The sequence below is a fragment of the Caenorhabditis remanei genome, chromosome I, assembly GCF_010183535.1.
Source record: "Caenorhabditis remanei strain PX506 chromosome I, whole genome shotgun sequence".
Lineage (NCBI taxonomy): Eukaryota > Metazoa > Nematoda > Chromadorea > Rhabditida > Rhabditidae > Caenorhabditis > Caenorhabditis remanei.
Window position 1 is genome coordinate 1,609,129 of NC_071328.1, and position 18,425 is coordinate 1,627,553.

The window sequence follows — 18,425 nt, forward strand, 5'->3', positions numbered from 1 at the left end:
CATTTTGGTATATTTTTGAGCTCATAATATTGAGTTTGACGCGAGTTACGCGCCGGCCCGGTTTGCAAGTATTACTTCAATTATACCAAATGTGATTTCAATGATTCAACGCTAGTCACAACTAAAATTTACTGAAAAAATCCAAAAAATCCGAAATTCCAATATCCCTAATGCTCCTTCCGTGAATAAACAAATGTTTATCAAATTTTCAAGGGAAATTTGGTATCCCTCTATCAGAATCTAATTTCAACACCCCCTACGTACATACGTACTGAATTTAATTAGTCAAACACCAACGGAAAAAAAGAGAGAGAAGAGATTTAGACGGAACACGAAAATAAAATAAAAACAGAATCGTCAGAAGGCGTTGACAACGTCTTCTGGATCATTTACACATATAGTTTTAATAGCAATGCAATATAATCATACGGAGTGTTATGATCCTGACGCCCCGACTGGGTAAGAAATGAAACAAGAAGACGTTGTTAGAATACAAAAAAAACAGTGAAAAGAAAGTGAAAAGAGAGAAATGTTATCTTGATTTTTTGAAGGTGTAAAGGTAACAACAAAGAGAGGTAAGTAGTTAGGGGCAAATCGATCATAAGTTTGACTTGAAATTGAACTTGAAACAACTTGACATTGGTGTGGAAATGATCGTTTTAATTTGAATTTGTTTCTGGAAGCAAATTTAGAAAAACACAAGAACCATATTAGCACGGCACGGTTCTTACAACTGCTTTCTAGAGAAACCACAGAAAATTGTGTGCGAAATTGAGAGACGCAGAGAAAAATAGACATTTCTCAAAGAGATTTCGGTGGAGCGCAGTTGTAAGAACTGCATTTCGCTTATAGGAAGTTAGACCAGGATTTTCAAAAATTTGAAAAAAAAAAGAACGCAAGAGTGCGGGAAGGGGTCTTTAGTCCACGGAAGAGTTGCGCGGAAGTGATTTTTTCTAAAGCGGAAGTCGGAAGTCGGAAGTAGGAAGTAAAATTTCTAATCCGGAAGCCGGAAGTAAAATTTTGAAAACGGAAGTCGAAAGTGAAAAAACGCCCGGAAGTCGGAAGTCGGAAGTAGATTTTTTCGCAAAGATTCAAAAATTCCTAGAAAAAGTTCATAAAATTCGCGAAAATCAGTGAAAAATTAGTTTTTGGCTGAAGAAAAGCCTAATTTCTGTCCTTTTAGACCATTTTTCCATGTATTTCTGCGAAATTTACTTTTCGGAAATTCCACAATTATGGAATGACGGAAGTCGGAAGTAAACATCCGAACACGGAAGTCGGAAGTAAAATTTTGAAAACGGAAGTCGGAAGTCGGAAGCCGGAAGTAAAATTTTCAAAACGGAAGTCGGAAGCCGGAAGTCGGAAGTGAAAAACAACCCGGAAGTCGGAAGTCGGAATTCCGCGCAACTCTGGTGAGTACACCTGCATACTTTCATATGCATCTCAGCTGAAATAAGTCAGTTTTGCATAAACTTTTTTTCAAAGATAGCTGAAACATTTAGCAATACGAAAATCAGTTTTTTGAAATAGTTCCAATTCTGATTTTTTTTGATAATCGATTTTTCCTGATCGTGATTTGAAAATTCGAAAAAAAAAACTTTTTATTTTTCTCTTGGAGTTATTGAGTTTTTGATGTCAAAATGTTGCAAAACACTCAAATAAACAAAAAATTATGTTGAATTGGTTTCTGAAACCCTAAGCATCGTGCCACAGCTCCAGAAGTCAAAAGTGGCGCCCTCGGGAAAATCATCATAACTCATCAAAAAATGCTCCAAATTAGTCGAAACATGTACCAAAAGATGTGTCTTAAGCATTTCTACAAACAAACATCAAAAAGTTACATTTTTAAGAAAAATAATTTTTCTAATTTTTTTCACTCAAAAATTTTTGATTCCCATTTTTTTTCGAGACATTTGGACCCGCAGGAGGAGTTTTACTACTAAAATTGAATAAATTTTTTTTCTTTAATTTTTGCAATAATGAACTATAAAATGTGTCCTAAACCAGCTATTTTTAACTCCAAAAAAATTAGACCCGGGAATAAACAATGTAAAAAATGGACTAACTTTGCACCAATTCCATTTCCTAGGTCACCAATGTGTGTGTGTATTTATATAAAATTAAAACATGATTCTTCTTGTTACATTTCTCTTTCCCCATTCCTCCCCCATCCCATTATTCTCCTCCTCCTCTCCGGAGGGTGACACATCTGGAGCCAATCAACACATTGAAACACACACGAAGAAGAAGAGACAAAGAACATTTATTTCTCCGAAAAAGAATCTCAATCTCAGTTTGCATGTTTGACCATAAGACGTCTTCGGACAACTTTGTAGCCGCCGGCGGGCGTTTCGGTCGCGGTCGGCGTACGGTCGGGACATTGACAGTAGGCGGCGTCACCACCTGGGAGACCTGGCTCTCCGGGGCTGAAATAGAAAAATAGAGTTTTGAAGGGGGAATGGATTTAGGGCGCATTCGCAACACAAAAAAAACGTAGATTTTAGAAAAAAAATTGAAGGTACGTCTTAAAAAACGGCTCAATAAATTTTAATGGGGTAAAACTTTTTTTGCCTAAAATATCAAAATATTTTAAAAACCTTTTTTTTGTTGGAATTTTTTGACATATTTTAAAGCCTGTCTTAAAAAGACCAGTGAAACATGTAAAAACGGTCAAAAACCCAAAATTTTGAGTTTTTGACAAAAAAAACATGATGGGCACCCGGATATTCTGAAAAATGCGCTGCACACCGTCGAAAAAATTTTTTTTGTAAAAAACAAGTTTTTAAGTTATTCTCGGTCTGAAGGAAGACCTGGAGCATTTTCTGCCAAAAAATTCAAAAATTTTGAACGTAAACACTTTTTCTAATTCGCTGCGTAGCGACTCAAGTTAACTTATGGTATAACGTAGCGCACTTCAAAAAATCCAAAAAACTTAAAACGCGTTTTTTTGAAAATTTTTGCTGCGTATCGACGCTATGGTAACTTTTAAGGGTACCGTACAACATTTTACATATTTTACGTAGAGCGCACTTACATTCCCACGACTCCATCAGGTCCCTGCTCCCCATCCATTCCTGGTTGTCCAGCCGGTCCCGAATCTCCATGATCTCCAGGTCTTCCATTATTTCCAGGTGCTCCACGTGGTCCCTCGGGTCCCCTGGACCCGATAGGTCCCGGGTTCCCAGGTTGACCGACTCCACGTTGTCCATCCCGTCCAGGTCTCCCAGGATTCCCATCTCTTCCCGGTGTCCCATCACGTCCCTTATTTCCAAGTGGTCCACGTGGTCCAGTCGGTCCCTCGTTACCCGCCTGCCCATCCATTCCTGGATTTCCATCTCTTCCAGGCTCTCCAGGCCGCCCGTCCGGTCCAGGCTCCCCGGGCGGTCCAGCTGGACACGATACAGTATCCGTGGAGCTGCTACCGTACTCGTCTGACGGCGTGTGACCGTCTCGACCGTCTGGACCGGCTTGACCGTCGGTGCCGTCGTCTCCAGGGTGTCCTGGCGGTCCTGGTGGTCCGCGCGGGCAATTCGCGGCTTTTTGACCGCAGTTGCAAGCGTCGGATTGTCGTTTAAAGATACGGTTGACGTCGGGGGACGAGGAGAATTTGTTGGAGGACGAGGCGGTCATCAGGAACCACGCGTCGTTGTAGATGTCCTGGAAACTTTGGGAGATTAGGCTCCGCCCACTTTTTTTTGCGGATTTTTTTGGCGCATTTTTTTGGCGCATTTTTCTGTGAGAGGGCACTGGGACGCCCCAAGATAATTTTTTGCTAAAAATTGAGATTCTGGTAGACCTTCGGACATCTAGACGCACAGACTAAGCTTAAATAAAAAATGAGATATGAGGCTCCGCCCACTTTTTGATCTCTACTTTTTTGAGTTTTCTCATGGCGTTAGGTCTGGTACTTTGGTACGGAGAAGCATAAAAACGTAAATTGGACATCCGGATGTGAAGAAGTACAGACAGACGAGGAAAGGATAAAAAATGAGTTATACTGGGCATAAATGGCGAATGTCTGATTTTAGGCTCCGCCCACTTTAAGGAAAAAACTTCGAAAAAGTTTGTTTAAACGGTATTTAGGCTATTTTAGGTCATAAACAATATCTGGATCATTTTTTTGCCTAAAGTTCAGAATTTTGGAAAAAAAATTAAAACATTTTTCGAAAAAATTTTTAAGCCTGGCGTAAAAAACTTTAAAAAAATTTTTTTGAAAATACTTCTCTTACCCTTATAATACTAATTCTCATCTCAAAATTGGTGCCCCCACAAAAAATCAGCTCATTTCCTCTAAAACTACGGTAGTTACAGCCGTTTGAAAATTTTCAAAACGCGCCGACGGCGCGCCAGCGCACTTTGAGGAATGGACCATGACCGCAGCCACGAAGACCAATTTTGTTGGAATTTTTTCTCAAAATTTTGATTGGGGCGCCTCGAGCGCGTTTTTTACAATATACTTCTTCATACTTGTCAGCAAAATTAAGGCCCGAATAATTGGCGCCAAAATTCAAAATTTTAGTTTTTCGAATTTTTCGAATTTTTAAAAAAAATTTTTGCGAAAAGTCAAATTTTAGGCTAATATTGTTGCAATTTTCAAACATTTTAAAATGTTGAATAGAATTTTTGACAAAAAATTGATCCTTAAATCCGAACAACGAATCCCGGAAGCCAGCGCACTTAAGGCTTAACGGGAAAGGGGTTAGACCCCGCCTTTTCAAATTTTTCGAAATTTTGAAATCTTTTAAAATTTTGGGCCACCTTGGGCGCCTTTCGGAATCAAAATTTACTCACCTTGAATCCATAAAGCTCAACTTCGACCTCACTATGAAAATCATACAAATCATTGTACATGAAGGTGGTGAATAGAAGAGAAGCCAAGATGGCTACCGAGGAGAATATGGTACAACCATATAGGATAGTGGTGGTGTTACCTGTCATAGTGATTGAGAGAGGAAACTGAAAATTTGGGACGATGAAGAGAGGTTTAAGTAGTGCTACAAAGGGTGTTGGGGTGTATAATAAACTGGATAAGGCAGACTTTTTAATTATTTTTTTTCATGGATTACACCTTATCAGTCGGTGGTGATGGCTGTGTGTAAAGTGTGATGTGATTAGATGGGATAGTAAATATATTGGTCTCTTGTTGTAATAATCACATACGTCTTCTGCGTTATAAAAATTTTTATTATTAAAGTTTTTTGAAAACTCCAAAAAAATTATTAAAAATTAGTCAACATGCAAAACTTCGATTTTCAAAAACCATTGGGGTTCATTATATCCGGTATTGTGATAAGTTGTCGGTACGCAGGAGACACACAACTGGTTGGAAGGATTATTTCTCATGGGAATGGTGACTGATCTGTAATCAATTTATGTAGTTTTCATACAAGAAATTAAAAAAACAGATTCACTATTTTTACAAAAATATGAAATTCTAGGTAAACCTTTAAAGCTTAAAACTTCAAATTTTCCAAAATTGCAAACTTTAAATGGTTTTGGGCATGAAAACTTTAAAAGGCGTTTTTTTATATGTAACTTAGTTTTTTTCCATAGAGAAAATTTTCAAGGCCTCCTTCAAAATATGATCCTTTTTTCCTAATTTTTTTTTGAAATTTTTTCAATTTTTGATGCTTTTTCAGAATTTCTTCTAATTCTGAGTGATAGTCGAAAATTTGACTTTTTCGCGAAAAAATTCAAATATTCGAAAAAATTTGAATTTTTGAATTTGGCGGAAACTTTCCGGGCCTTGACAACTATGTTTTTTTCAAAATTTGGAAAAACATTATTCGGAATTTTTTAAAACTGTTTCAAAACTACTTTTTATTGAAAGAAACACTTTCAAAGTGTTTTTTTTTTTGAAATCTGAAACACCCCAAAGCCTCGGCTCCGGGACATTTCGCCACTAGACGTTTCGCCACCGGACGTTTCGCCACCAAAAAATGGAGAATTTCCGAAGCTTTATAGGGAAAAAAACATACCACTAGTACGCATTGATTATGCTAATTAAAGTCATGTGCTTTTTTCCCTATAAAGCTTCGGAAATTCTCCATTTTTTGGTGGCGAAACGTCCGGTGGCGAAACGTCTAGTGGCGAAATGTCCCGGAGCCAAAGCCTCACACATACTGTGCAACCAGTCCTTGAAAAAAAATAAAAATCAACTCAACACTTTTTCACACCCCACAAAAATTCATCATATTCCTTCCTTAATTACGCTAGTTACAACGTTTAGAAATTATCTTGAACGCGTCGAAGGCACGCCAGCCCAATAAAAATGCACTTAAACTGGGGTACCATTGTTGAGCTGAATTAAGATTTTTCCATTTTTTTCAGAAATCGCTTTTAAAAATGACTTTTTTTTGAAATTCCACCGTTTTCCGCTATTTCAAAAACCGAAGTTCGCTCAACTTCATACTTGCAAACCGGGCCGAAACGGGCCGACCCGGGCCGGAGCGTAACTCCCCTCAAACTCAATATTATGAGCTGAAAAATATACCAAAATGTAGGTCTCAACGATTTCTATGACACTGACCTATTACGGGCCGGATGGCTTTTCGGTGATGTGCCGCGGGCCGGGAAAAAGTACCAAAAAACCCAAAAATGGCCAAAAAAGCCATTCCCCCATTTAGCCCGGCCCGCAGCACATTACCGAATAGCCATCCGGCCCGTAGCAGATTAGGGTCATAGAACTCGCTGAGATCTACATTTTGGTATATTTTTCAGCTCATAATATTGAGTTTGAAGCGAGTTACGAGCCGGCCCGGTTTGCAAGTATGCTCAACTCTGACCATTATCAGTAGAGCGTGATTTCCCTGACTTACCCCTGATCATTCATATCTCCATCGAATTCCGTCTTGATTAATTCCAATCGTCTCACAACAGTTTCCTTCTTATCAAACGCAAAAGTATAGCAATATCCAACGTCTCTATTCGTTTCCAACCAATTTCGAATCAAGAGAATATGGTCCCTCTCATAGAAAAGACAATCCTCAAATCGCATATGAACACGTCGGTTTTTCAGTTTCAAATAATCTCCGATAAGCCGTTGCGCGTATTTTCGAATAATCAACGACTTGGAATTGGCAATCAATGAATGCTCAAAATTTTGCGGCAAATCTGCAATTGTGTCCACGAATAACTCTTCCAATGGCTCATCTATATTCACCACCACTTTCTTCAATTCTCCATATGCTATCTCCACAGTTCCAGTGAATTTCAATTCTTGAATTCGGAATTTCACATCGATTGGAAGTCTGATAATCAAGTGATGATTGGAAACTTTGAGACGTTTCACGTGAATCGTTGATCTACGTCCTCCAAATAAAAGTGTGTTGAATTTTTTGATTGCTTCGTGTAGTTTCATGGTATACTTTGTTCGGTGAATTGTTTTTGTTTCGTCTTCATGTTTTATTGTTAGCTGGAAATGTTTTTTGATTGCTTACTCAATTTTTTTGCTTTGACCTTAAAATTCAAAATTTTAAAGCCCTTCATAAAAAAAGAACAGGAAAACTTGTAGAACCACTAAAAAATTAAACTTTTAATAAGAAAAACTTATTGGTCCTTAAACCACAAACGCCGTCGAAAAAACAGCAGAAAAATGTTGTCGATATGTTCATTTTTATTCGTAAAAACAGATATTTATTAGAGGTTATTTTCGGTCCAAAACTAGAAAAACTGAAAGTTTTTGAACTTTTTTTTGAATTAAAAAAAAGACCGTCTTAAAAAGTACCTTCTGAAAACACTCAAACAGTTAAAGCACTCTAGCTCAACTGGAAAGAAGCCTGATTTTTTCAGAATCATTCTTATATTTCTGAATCATAATCAACAATTTGGCTTTTTCACAAAAAATTTTTAATTTTAAAAATTGAATTTTGAGGTTTTCTGGCCAGCAAAGACCTACAGTACCGGACAAAAAGGTATCAACTTTTGCATTTTTCAGTGGGAAATGCCCAACTTTGAGAGTGCACCATAGTAATTCTGAATGTCACACCATGAAAACTTTTAATGAATCATACAAAACAAAAATAGAGCTCCATTTTTGTAGTTGACAACTTTTTTGTACGGACACTCCCTAGCAAGTTACATATTGCCAAAGTAATTTCTTCCTCAAATCGACCAGTGCAAAATAGTGTGATTTTTGAGCTGTCTCCTTAAAATGACCATAACTCTCTAGGGAGTGTCCGTACAAAAAAGTTGTCAACTACAAAAATGAAGGTCTACCTTTGTTCTGGTACGTTACACTTAAAATCTATTTGATGCGACAGTCAGTATTAATATGACACACACTCAAAGTTGGGCATTTTCCATTGAAAAAGGCAAAAGTTGATATATCGTAAAAACTGTATTTGAGTTACCCCTCAATTTGAAGTGCCCCTCTAATAGTAGTGCCCTCCGACGGACCGTTTGAACAAAGTGCCCGACGGACCGTTTGAGGTGGCTGTTCTCTCACATCATTATTTCAGCATTTTTAATGTTGAAAACGTGGTTTGCCATAAAAATTCAGAATTTTTTCCGTTTTTTAAGTGAAAGTTCGATGAATTCGGCATAAAAACTATTGAAATCAAGCAAATTCAAGAGATAGTTGGGTATCGAGGAGAGGCGAATTCGTCGACGAAAAATAGAGGTGCACCCTCTATTTGAATTGCCCCTCTAATAGAGTTGCACTACGACGGACCATTTGAACAATAGAGTTGCATGCACCTCAAATACAGTTTTTACGGTATTTTTGTCCGGTACTGCATTTCGATCATTTTCATATTTTTTGCGCAAACACATTTTTAACCGAAAATAAAATATTTACCTGAATAAAAGGATCGTATGGAGGCGATACATTGTCCCGCTTATAGTAGTGAGGTTGTAACTCAGCAAGGTAAAATTCCAACGACCATTCGTCATGCTTTTCCGAACTTCCTTTCGAACTTTCCACATTTTCCTCTAGTTGTTGCATACTTCTATTTCTCGTCTGATCGATATGCTCCTGCCAACCATTTTCTTTAATCACCAAATCTCCAGAAGTCACAACATGATCAATCGAGTAATCTGGTAGACCATATTGATCTAAATCGTTTCCAAGTCCACCAGTATTATTTTTGTGTTGAATACATCTTGGAATATCACATTTAGTATGATAATCTCGATAAATTCCGAATAAATAGGTGGTTTTGTTCACTGTAATCAGCCTCTGATCGAGTTTTAAACTATCGATCCGCAGCGGAACAATTTTTTCGGTGAGTTTCAAAGAAGCACATCTGTTGAACAGGTGGAATCTGAATATAGAAACAAGTTCAAAACATATTTGACAGATAAAACAACTAACCTCAAATTAGCATTTAAATACAGCAACACTGACTTCAAACATTCGTAAGTTAACGGCTTAGCCATCTTTACTAATGAAGTGAACACAGACACATGAAATGCGCAAGAAACCAAAAATCAATAATTGTACTCTGGGAATGTTTGCAGAGTGCCAGGCCACACGGTTTCATTGAGATATTATTCCGATATAATATTTCAAACAAATCAGGCTTGCCACGGGCCGGGCCGAAATTAAAATGTTTTGAAATTTTTTTGAAATTTTCTTTGAAAAAAGTATAGTTTTTGACTAAAAATTTAAAATTCAATCAAAAGGTGAATATGCATGACAGTCGCGCGGAATTCCGACTTCCGACTTCCGGGCTGTTTTTCACTTCAGACTTCCGACTTCCGACTTCCGGATAAGAAAAATCACTTCCGACTTCCGACTTCCGACTTCCGTTTTCAAATTTTCACTTCCGACTTCCGCAGAAATAGAAGGAAAAATGGTCTAAAAAGACAGAAAATGAGCTTTTCTTCAGCCAAAAACTAATTTTCCACTGATTTTCGCGAATTTTAGAAACTTTTTCTAAGAGTTTTTGAATCTTTGCGAAAAAATCTACTTCCGACTTCCGACTTCCGACTTCTAACTTCCGACTTCCGGGCGTTTTTTCACTTCCGACTTCCGTTTCCAAAATTTTACTTACGACTTCCGACTTCCGACATTTTGATAAAAATGAGTACCAACTTTTGAGTCCGGGCCGAGAGAAAGTCCGAGAAAAAGTTCGGTCTGAATTTTGACAGGTCTGAAATAAATTATACTTGTCTATGATATTTGCCGGCATTTTATTTTCAAATCTATGAATACAAAAAAAAGAAGTTATAGTTTGTCCATGGATTGAGTGGTAGTCTCGAAATTTTTTTCATACGTAGTCCCAGTTGTTCGATTCTCTCAACGCCGATTTTATTTCAATTTCGAGATCTTTGCTCAATTTTCCTACAGATTCCATATCCTGAATATTGAAATTAAAAACGTGACAATAACAACTGAAATCCAAATCCACTCACATTCCCGTCAAAAGATTTGTACAAGTTTTGGAGGAGTCGTGTGATTTTCGAACGTGAAATCGACAACTTCATGAATGATACCGACGCCGCAGAATATTTGCAATATCTCAGATACTCGATATGCTCTAGGAGTTGAGCACCTTTCAAATCCTTTTCGATATGTTCAAATTTTTTGAACTCGCCCATACAAAATTCAAAGAAGTCTTTCTTGTTTTGTAGGTCGTTCCATTTCTTTCGAATGTTTTTCAGGCTGTAAAATGTTGTTCTTATTTTTACTTTAAGTTGAAAATACACTCACGTAGAGCATCCATTATGATCTTTCGAGTAGTTTAATAAACATATATAGCAAAACGAGTGTTTACATTTTAGGCATTTCATGTGATTACATCCGCTAGCCTTTTCGATTGAAACAGAACACTTGGGGCATTGTTTTGAATTTTCATCCAACCATTTACTAGATTCTTCGTCTACCTCTTTATTCATATTCCACATGGCAAGTTGGCGACATGTCATCGGACAGTGATATATGTTGTATTGACAGATAACTCGGTTACTCAGATGGGTTTTTCTTTTCCAATACTTTGGACATTTTTCAGACGGACACTTTTTAATATCGACGCATTCCAGAAAATTTTGGAAGCCATTCTCCTCAAACTTTTGAAACGAATTCTCATTTGAAAAGTGTTTGACCACATCTAGACTACAGACAGTTTGACATCCAACGCATTCAATTTCTGAAGATCCTTCATCGATTCTCGTAGAAAAGTTTAGTTTCCAACAATCACAGCAGGCAAAGTGGCTACAGCCGAATCCAGTGACATATTTTTGCTCGGAACATACGGCGCATTCTCCCGTTTTGTATACGGAAGAGCCAACAGTACAGATTTTTTGAATGAGAGACTTGTCAGCATCATTCAACATGGTCAACAGGAGATCGTCTTTCCAGTTGTAATGGCCGAGTAGAGTTTGTGATTCTTCACGTGACACATTTCCAATCCGACTGATTTTTGCAATCATGTCATTCATCATACCCAGGGCGTCGCATTTGTCGAATATCTGAATTTTAAGAAACTCTTAGGAAACACACAAAATTTAGTTTTTACTTACTAGGGAAGGCCCTCGACTCGGTCTGGAGATAAGGGACGTGACCTATATCATTGGAAAGCTGAAATCACGCAAGTTCCAAATATATATTCAGTTTTTGCCCTCGAGGCCTGATATTCGAGAAAAACAAGGTCAAAGTTGAAAAAAATGACAAATTATTGCCTTTTTAATACGCGAAAATCGCAAAAAATTTTCCGTGTTAAAAAGGCAATAATTTGTCATTTTTTCTAACTTTGACCTCGTTTTTCTCGAATACCAGGCCTCGAGGGCTAAAACTAAATATATATTTGGAATCTGCGTGATTTCAGCTTTCCAATGATATATGTCACATCCCTTATCTCCAGACCGAGTCGAGGACCTTCCCTAGTTAGTGAAGATTGCGCATCTTTCATATTTCTCACTGACCCCTGTGGAAATAATTATTCAATTCCCTTACCTTGAATCCGTCCTCTTTTCTTGAGATCGATCCGGAAACGTCTGACTCCGTTGTTGGCTCCGACATTTGTTACAGCACGCGGAGATTGAAAGGAAAAGGAAATAAAGTTTTTAGTAAAGTTCAGAATAACATTGACCTTGGCATGGCATGATAGAAAGGTAAGGTCAATGGAAAACATGAAATAATATAATGCGTGTAATCTTGAAGAAATTACACATTCAGAGAATACAAACGGAGCGTTTGTAACAGTTTCATTGTTGTTTATGCTCTTAGAGTCAATATCTTTGCGTTCAGAATTTTGTGGCAGAAACAGAACCTGTGAGCGCAATATCAAAACTCCTTAAAACATTCGGGACGAGTGAAAATAGGTTAAACTGCGAGAGTGTCCCACGGTGTAGCATCTGATCCTATTGTTTCGAATGTGTGTTTATTTTGTAAATCAAATCCGAATCTTCATTTTTGTAGCTCACAATTTTTTCCCTGAACTCCCTTTTGCAAGTTATGCCATCGACACCCAAACACGTTACAAGTGTCACGTCCTTCAAAACCCTATATCTCGCTAGGAAGGTCCCGCCCGGAAAAGTTGTCGACTACAAAAATGTAGCTTTTGACTTGTTCTATAACATATCTGAAAACCATTTTAATACCGTCAAAACTTGGCAAGTTCCATTCCTTCCACTTTTGCGTTATGCGACACGTGGTAGATCAAACTTTCGAAATACGATTCTTTTGAACTCTCACGTCCCTTTAAACACCCAATTCAAAGAAGATAATCCCTACGATGGAATTAGTTTTTCGATTTGTGTACTTTTTTCCCCTCAAATTTTCCCTCATTCATTTTTTCCATTTTGAACACAGAAAATTGTGTAAAATGATTCGCCTACTGGTACTCGCTATCCTTTTTATTTTCCTCAAGTCCTCATTATCCACCCAAGAGGACAATTTTGTTCTGGTGAAGGTAAGCTTGCCCCGGGTTACTGTAGTCAAATAAATTTTCCAATTTGTTTTTCAGCTCGATGGGAACGCTACCCTCCCATTACCTGCTTCTGCTAATTACCGGAGAATCGTCCAGAACGCTAATTATGAAGATGAAGAGCACTTGTATCGAGTGTGTAATGGAAAAAACAAGAAGACATGTGGATTTTGGGAGAATGTGAAGGTAGGTCAAAAAAATTTTTGTAAAAAAACCCGATTAAAAGAGTCTTGTGTTCTTTTAGTAAGTTTTAGGATACTCAGAACAGTTTGCAAAAAATATTTAGCCTCTGTGGGAATTGAACTCGGGACCCTCAGAACAAGAGACAAAAATTCTACCACTGAGCTATTGGTGCATGGGAAGGCGGCGGCGACGGTGACGCGGCGCACAGCGCGCTTATCACCACCCTCGCCGCCGCGCCGCCTCTCTCCCCCTGTAGTCTACCTGGTAACAACGCGGGCCACCAAAATTGCATCCAGGGTTCGACACCCACCTCCACCAATTCTTTTTTGCTTTTTGTTCCGACCATCCTTATCATTCCTAGCTACTAAAAACTGAGTTTTCAGACCAAGAAGAAAGTCGCATCGGGCGCCACCACGTACAACAAGAATAAGAAGGCGTTGATTGTGAAGAAGGTCCGGGCCACCGATTTCGGAGAATATATGACCGGGAATAAGAAGACTAAAGTGAACCTTCATAAGTTGATTGTGAAGGGGTGAAATTATTGATTTTGGTTTTTTTATGGTTCGGTATTTGCAATAAAGAATTTATTAATCAGTAACCATATACAGACAACACACAATTGGCTAACGGACCATTCCTGACGTCTTCTAAGCCAACTAAGGCATCCGACGTGTGTTCCCTAGGGTTCACTCTCCTCGAGGTCATCGACGTCACCAAAAAAATCAGAAGACATTTGTGAAAAATTTTGAAATCTGGGGAAATAATAAACATTTTTACATTCAAACTCATTTTTATTACCACTACCACACAAAACACCGTTTCTTTAAAAAAAATTTATTCTTCCTCGGCCTTCTCTCCCACATTCATCTCCCTATTGATCTCCGACACTGGTCTGACGAGCATGAAGGAGGCGACCTGAAAAAAAGGATAGTTTTGATTTCGAACTGTGGAAACTAAGATTTTTGAATTCAGCTCGTCGAGAGCTTTCAGAAAAGTATAATCATGTCATGGTTTGAAGAAGTTTGGGTCTCGCCGCGAAATCGGCCGACCCTCGGGTTACTGTGGTTTTCGCGGCGAGACCCAACTTACCGCAAACCATGGCATGATTATACTTTTCTGGAAGCTCTCAACTTGCTGATTTCAATTCTGAGTGTTATATTGTGCATAATTCAAGTCTGGAAGCAAAAATTCCTCATTTCGGAAAAAATGCCAATTTCTGCTTAGAGACTCATTTTTCATGATTTTCAATGTTATATCCAGATTTAGCTCGTCGAGACGGTTTGAATGAGTATAATCATGTCATATTTTGCAGCAGTTTGGGTCTCGCCACGAAATCTGTCGACTCCAGGGTTACTGTAGTTTTCGCGGCGAGACCCAACCTACTGCAAACCATGCCATGATTATACTTTTCTGAAAGCTCTCAACGAGCTGAATTCAAAAATGTTATTTTCAGAAGAATAGAGTCAAAACTGAGCAAGAAACATCGAATTTGCATATTTTTGAAAAAATTTTCAAAAATTTTCGAAAATCTGTAACTATACCATATCACTATCAATATTCAGCATCGACGCCACATTATTCGTTTGTCCACAATAGAACGGCGCCGAGAAAATAGTGACCAATCGGCGATCGGCAAAAAACTCATATCCCTCCTGGACGACTTGATGCGCTCTCACGATCAGGTCCAGGCCAAAGTGTTTGCAGAAGTCTTCGACCGCTTTCGCGCCAAAAATCTTTCCCGCGCCACGTGGCGACTCCTTGTACAGATCAATGTCCATCTCCGGGTCCGCCCATGTCAAATCGGCGATGATTCCAATGTCCGGAGTGTCGATGGGACGTTTTATCGAGTCGAGCTGAAAATCTGTGTGTCTGTGTGTCTGTGTATCCGCAGTACCTGCTTCAAGTCGTAAAGTTCCTCTGAAATCCCACCATGCATACACATGATACGTTTATTGACGATGGCGGTGAGTGGCATCGTGTTGAACGCCAATTGGAAGACCTCATAGATTCTGGAATTAGATAACTAATTGGGAAAAAATTGGTGGCCTAGAATTCCAAATTCTGAGAAAAACTAGTCCCCCATAATTGAGCGCCCCTCGACCTTTCCCTCGCCTCCCTTCCCGTTTCCCCCGCCGCTTTCTTATACGCCCTCCCCGTCGTCTCTCCGGTGTGTCCTCGGTAGCACAGGTGAACCGCGATGGATCCTATATGTGAAAGTGTGCATATAGCGTCCTATATGTGTCCCTAAATGAAACGTGGACCGCGCGTGTGGCGTATATGTGCGGTCGTCTTTTCCTTGTACTGGCCGCGCGTGCATCCATATAGCATCCATATACGTTCCATATATGGTCCATATTTGAGCCTAGCGGCCGGCCGCCGCAACGACACTCCGGAATTACACGTGGGCGTGTTGTTTACCGTAAATCGACGCGACATTTTTTTCTATAAGTCCGGGCCCATTTTCTTCGTTTCTCGAAGTTTTTCAGCGAATTTCTTCATTCTTTTTGCTGAAAACAGATAATGGCAAACTTTAAAAGTAAAAATAAAGATATTTAAATTTGCGGAAATTTCTTTTTTCAATAGAAAACTTGTCGTTTTCTCAAGAAACTTTGGGATATACTTTTTGTTGAGAAGTTCGGTTCTTGTGTTTTTCTTTACTTCGGTATGATAAGAAATTATATTTTTCAGATGGAATTAAAGGTAAGAAGGTAAGTATTTGCCATACCGAAGTAAAGTCAAAATATCGGACTTCGAATGTCATCGACGGGTATAGCTTCTTTCAAAGTTCAAGAAAAGCTCGAAAATCGTTTTACAACCGTCAAACTAACTTATCATTTTTTATATAAATCGTGTGGAGTTTTAAATTTTTCACGAAGTATTGCCATTATCTGCTATAAAAAGAAAGAACTTCGAGAAAAATGGAGAAAATGTACAAGTCCGAGAAATGGAAAGTGAACAAGTTGAAAAAGGAAAAGTAAAACAACATTATAGCATTATATAACAATCACAACAATGAATTAGGCCTTTCTAGTGTTTCATACACAATAATCAACCAAATACGGTTGGTAGAATTAATCCTGATATGCGATCCATATACGATCCATATGCGGCACACGTTTTCGGCCGACCGCGCGTGGATCCATATGGACACATATAGGACACAACGCTGATTCTTTCTAGCTGCATATACGCCACCGCGCGATCACATATAGGATCCACAGCGGTTCACCTGTGTAGTATAGTGGTGAGTATCCGCGTCTGTCACATGCGAGACCCGGGTTCAATTCCCGGCCGGGGAGAATCGTTTTTTGCGTTTTTTGGTTTTTCGATGTTCGTGAATTTGGGACAGATTTAGAGAGTTTCAAAGGTTCTAGGAGACAAATTCCTGTAATTTCGTACGATAATTGATTCGGGCCCGGATAATTAGCGCCAAGCCTTGCACGATCAGTCCGCTTTGTACGATCTATCCGTGTTTAAACCGCCGACCGCAACGCACGGCTCCACCGTTTTTAGACCGCCGGCCATCGACCGCATTGACCGCCGACCGCCACCCGCCGACTGCCACCCGCCGACCGCCACCCGCCGACCGCACTGTCTGACAGGGACGCTCGTAACCTCAGACCGCATCGATATCGACGAGATGCAGGATCCTTCGGCATTTCGGCCGCCGATCGCCACCGACCTCTGCCGACCGCATTGACCGCTTCGCCCCCGTGCCATCTCTTGCCAATTCTCGAGCACAACCCTTGTCGACCGCCGACCGCATCGCACGGTCTAACGGCTCAGTACGATTCATGAATTCTGTTCGACAGCCTCGCCCGGTCTATCCGCTTTCAGACCGCACCGACCGCACCGACCGCATTGACCGCATTGACCGCCACCCGCCGACCGCACTGTGTGACCGGGACGATCGTATCTCAGAGCGCCCTATCCTATGACCTCTATCCGCTTTCAGACCGCCACCGACCGCCTCAGCCGCTCCGACCGCTCCGACCGCACCCCGCCCACTCACTTATCACTATATCTTCTCGAGCATTCTCCATAAAATCCATATGCCCTATTAACCGGTCGTGACTCATGATTCCCGCGAAGAAGTGTCACGCGGTCAGGCCATCTCAAGTGCATTGCGAATAACATCAACACGACTTCAATCGAATGAGAACCTCTGTCAACGTAGTCGCCCAGGAAAAGATAGTTTTTTGGACCCTTCTGACGGTCGGTACCCGATCCGAGTGTCGCCGGAAGTGTCACTTTCATATCTTTCCCGTTTTTTGTCAACATATTTCGACACATCTCTTTCGCCTCGTCCTCGCTGAATGGCCATCCGTTCATGTCCATCATCATTTTCAGATCCTCGAATTGACCGTGGATGTCGCCGACTATGGTGACAGGAACTTCCACCTGCAAAGTTTGAGATTCAGTTCGGTAGATCAAACCTAGATCTTCATTTTTGTAGTTGACCATTTTTTGATAGCATCACCCACTTTTGAGATACGCACCTTTAAAGATTGCATGCTAGTAAAAATTGATCAACTTTGACATGCCCCCTTGGTGTAATTTTTTGCTCCAACTGTTTCAAATTTATATTTATCTTGTAGATCAAATCAAGGGCTACATTTTTCTAGTTGACAACTTTTTGATAGCTCCCCCCACTTTTGAGATATGCACCTTTAAAGATTGGCTACTTCCAAGGCGTGCGCGGGGAGAGGGTGAGAGACGCAGAGAAGCGAGACGCCCTCCTCTTTTCGCACGCTCTCTCGCCTCACCATCTTTAAAGGCGCATATATCAAAAGTGGGCGGAGCTATCAAAAAGTTGTCAACTACAAAAATGTAGCCAACAACTTGATCTACACAACCAATATAATTTCAAAATCAAAAAATTGACCTACATGACGATAGAGTGGCTGTGACCAGAAGAGCTCTCTGGCTCGAAGACACAACTCATAAATCTCGTATCTCTTGATCAATTCCTGACAATTGACCGGTGACCAAATATGAAAATAGCGGAAGATAATCGACTCGAGCCATGTATTCAACTGGAAATTTTTTATAGTTATTATCCCGGGACTGTTCTTGCAACCGCGCTCTACCGAAACCTGAGAAAATAGTGTGCGAAATTGAGAGACGCAGGATTTCGGTGGAGCGCACTTGTAGTAACTGTGCTCACCTTTTTATGCTCATCGCCAGTAGTGCCGCTCATAATTTTTCTATTTCGATTTCTCCTTTCTCGTTCAATAAACACCGCGTTTTTGTGAAAATGATTAAAAATTTTTGGATTTTAAAACGGGTTTTTATCGCGCGGAAAAAAACCACGTGGCGCGAAAATGTGGGATTTTTAAAATTCACGTTCAAAAATCCTACGGTTGCAAAAAA

At 39.7% G+C, this 18,425-nt stretch overlaps 5 protein-coding genes across 5 annotated transcripts; 1 reads left to right on the forward strand and 4 right to left on the reverse strand.

The window, feature by feature from the left end:
- Window positions 1-2,290: 2,290 nt before the first annotated feature.
- GCK72_000220 (uncharacterized protein) lies at window positions 2,291-4,938 on the reverse strand (the record flags this gene model as incomplete). The annotated part of the gene is made up of 3 exons (XM_003092291.2): window positions 2,291-2,426; window positions 3,035-3,657; window positions 4,792-4,938. The coding sequence occupies 3 exons, from the start codon at window positions 4,936-4,938 to the stop codon at window positions 2,291-2,293; spliced, it is 906 nt and encodes a 301-aa protein (XP_003092339.2).
- Window positions 4,939-6,814: 1,876 nt separating this feature from the next.
- Window positions 6,815-9,378, reverse strand: GCK72_000221 (uncharacterized protein; the record flags this gene model as incomplete). Its single annotated transcript, XM_003092289.2, has 3 exons — window positions 6,815-7,414; window positions 8,798-9,263; window positions 9,314-9,378. 3 exons carry the CDS (start codon window positions 9,376-9,378, stop codon window positions 6,815-6,817), a joined length of 1,131 nt encoding a protein of 376 aa, XP_003092337.2.
- An 833-nt stretch (window positions 9,379-10,211) lies between these two features.
- On the reverse strand, window positions 10,212-11,962 carry GCK72_000222 (uncharacterized protein; the record flags this gene model as incomplete). Its single annotated transcript, XM_053722344.1, has 4 exons — window positions 10,212-10,301; window positions 10,357-10,606; window positions 10,655-11,412; window positions 11,897-11,962. 4 exons carry the CDS (start codon window positions 11,960-11,962, stop codon window positions 10,212-10,214), a joined length of 1,164 nt encoding a protein of 387 aa, XP_053590989.1.
- Window positions 11,963-12,767: 805 nt separating this feature from the next.
- On the forward strand, window positions 12,768-13,588 carry GCK72_000223 (uncharacterized protein; the record flags this gene model as incomplete). The annotated part of the gene is made up of 3 exons (XM_003092290.2): window positions 12,768-12,854; window positions 12,909-13,055; window positions 13,436-13,588. 3 exons carry the CDS (start codon window positions 12,768-12,770, stop codon window positions 13,586-13,588), a joined length of 387 nt encoding a protein of 128 aa, XP_003092338.2.
- A 298-nt stretch (window positions 13,589-13,886) lies between these two features.
- GCK72_000224 (uncharacterized protein) lies at window positions 13,887-18,252 on the reverse strand (the record flags this gene model as incomplete). The annotated part of the gene is made up of 6 exons (XM_053722345.1): window positions 13,887-13,967; window positions 14,594-14,704; window positions 14,947-15,061; window positions 17,065-17,453; window positions 17,942-18,088; window positions 18,220-18,252. 6 exons carry the CDS (start codon window positions 18,250-18,252, stop codon window positions 13,887-13,889), a joined length of 876 nt encoding a protein of 291 aa, XP_053590990.1.
- Between the last annotated feature and the right edge of the window lie 173 nt (window positions 18,253-18,425).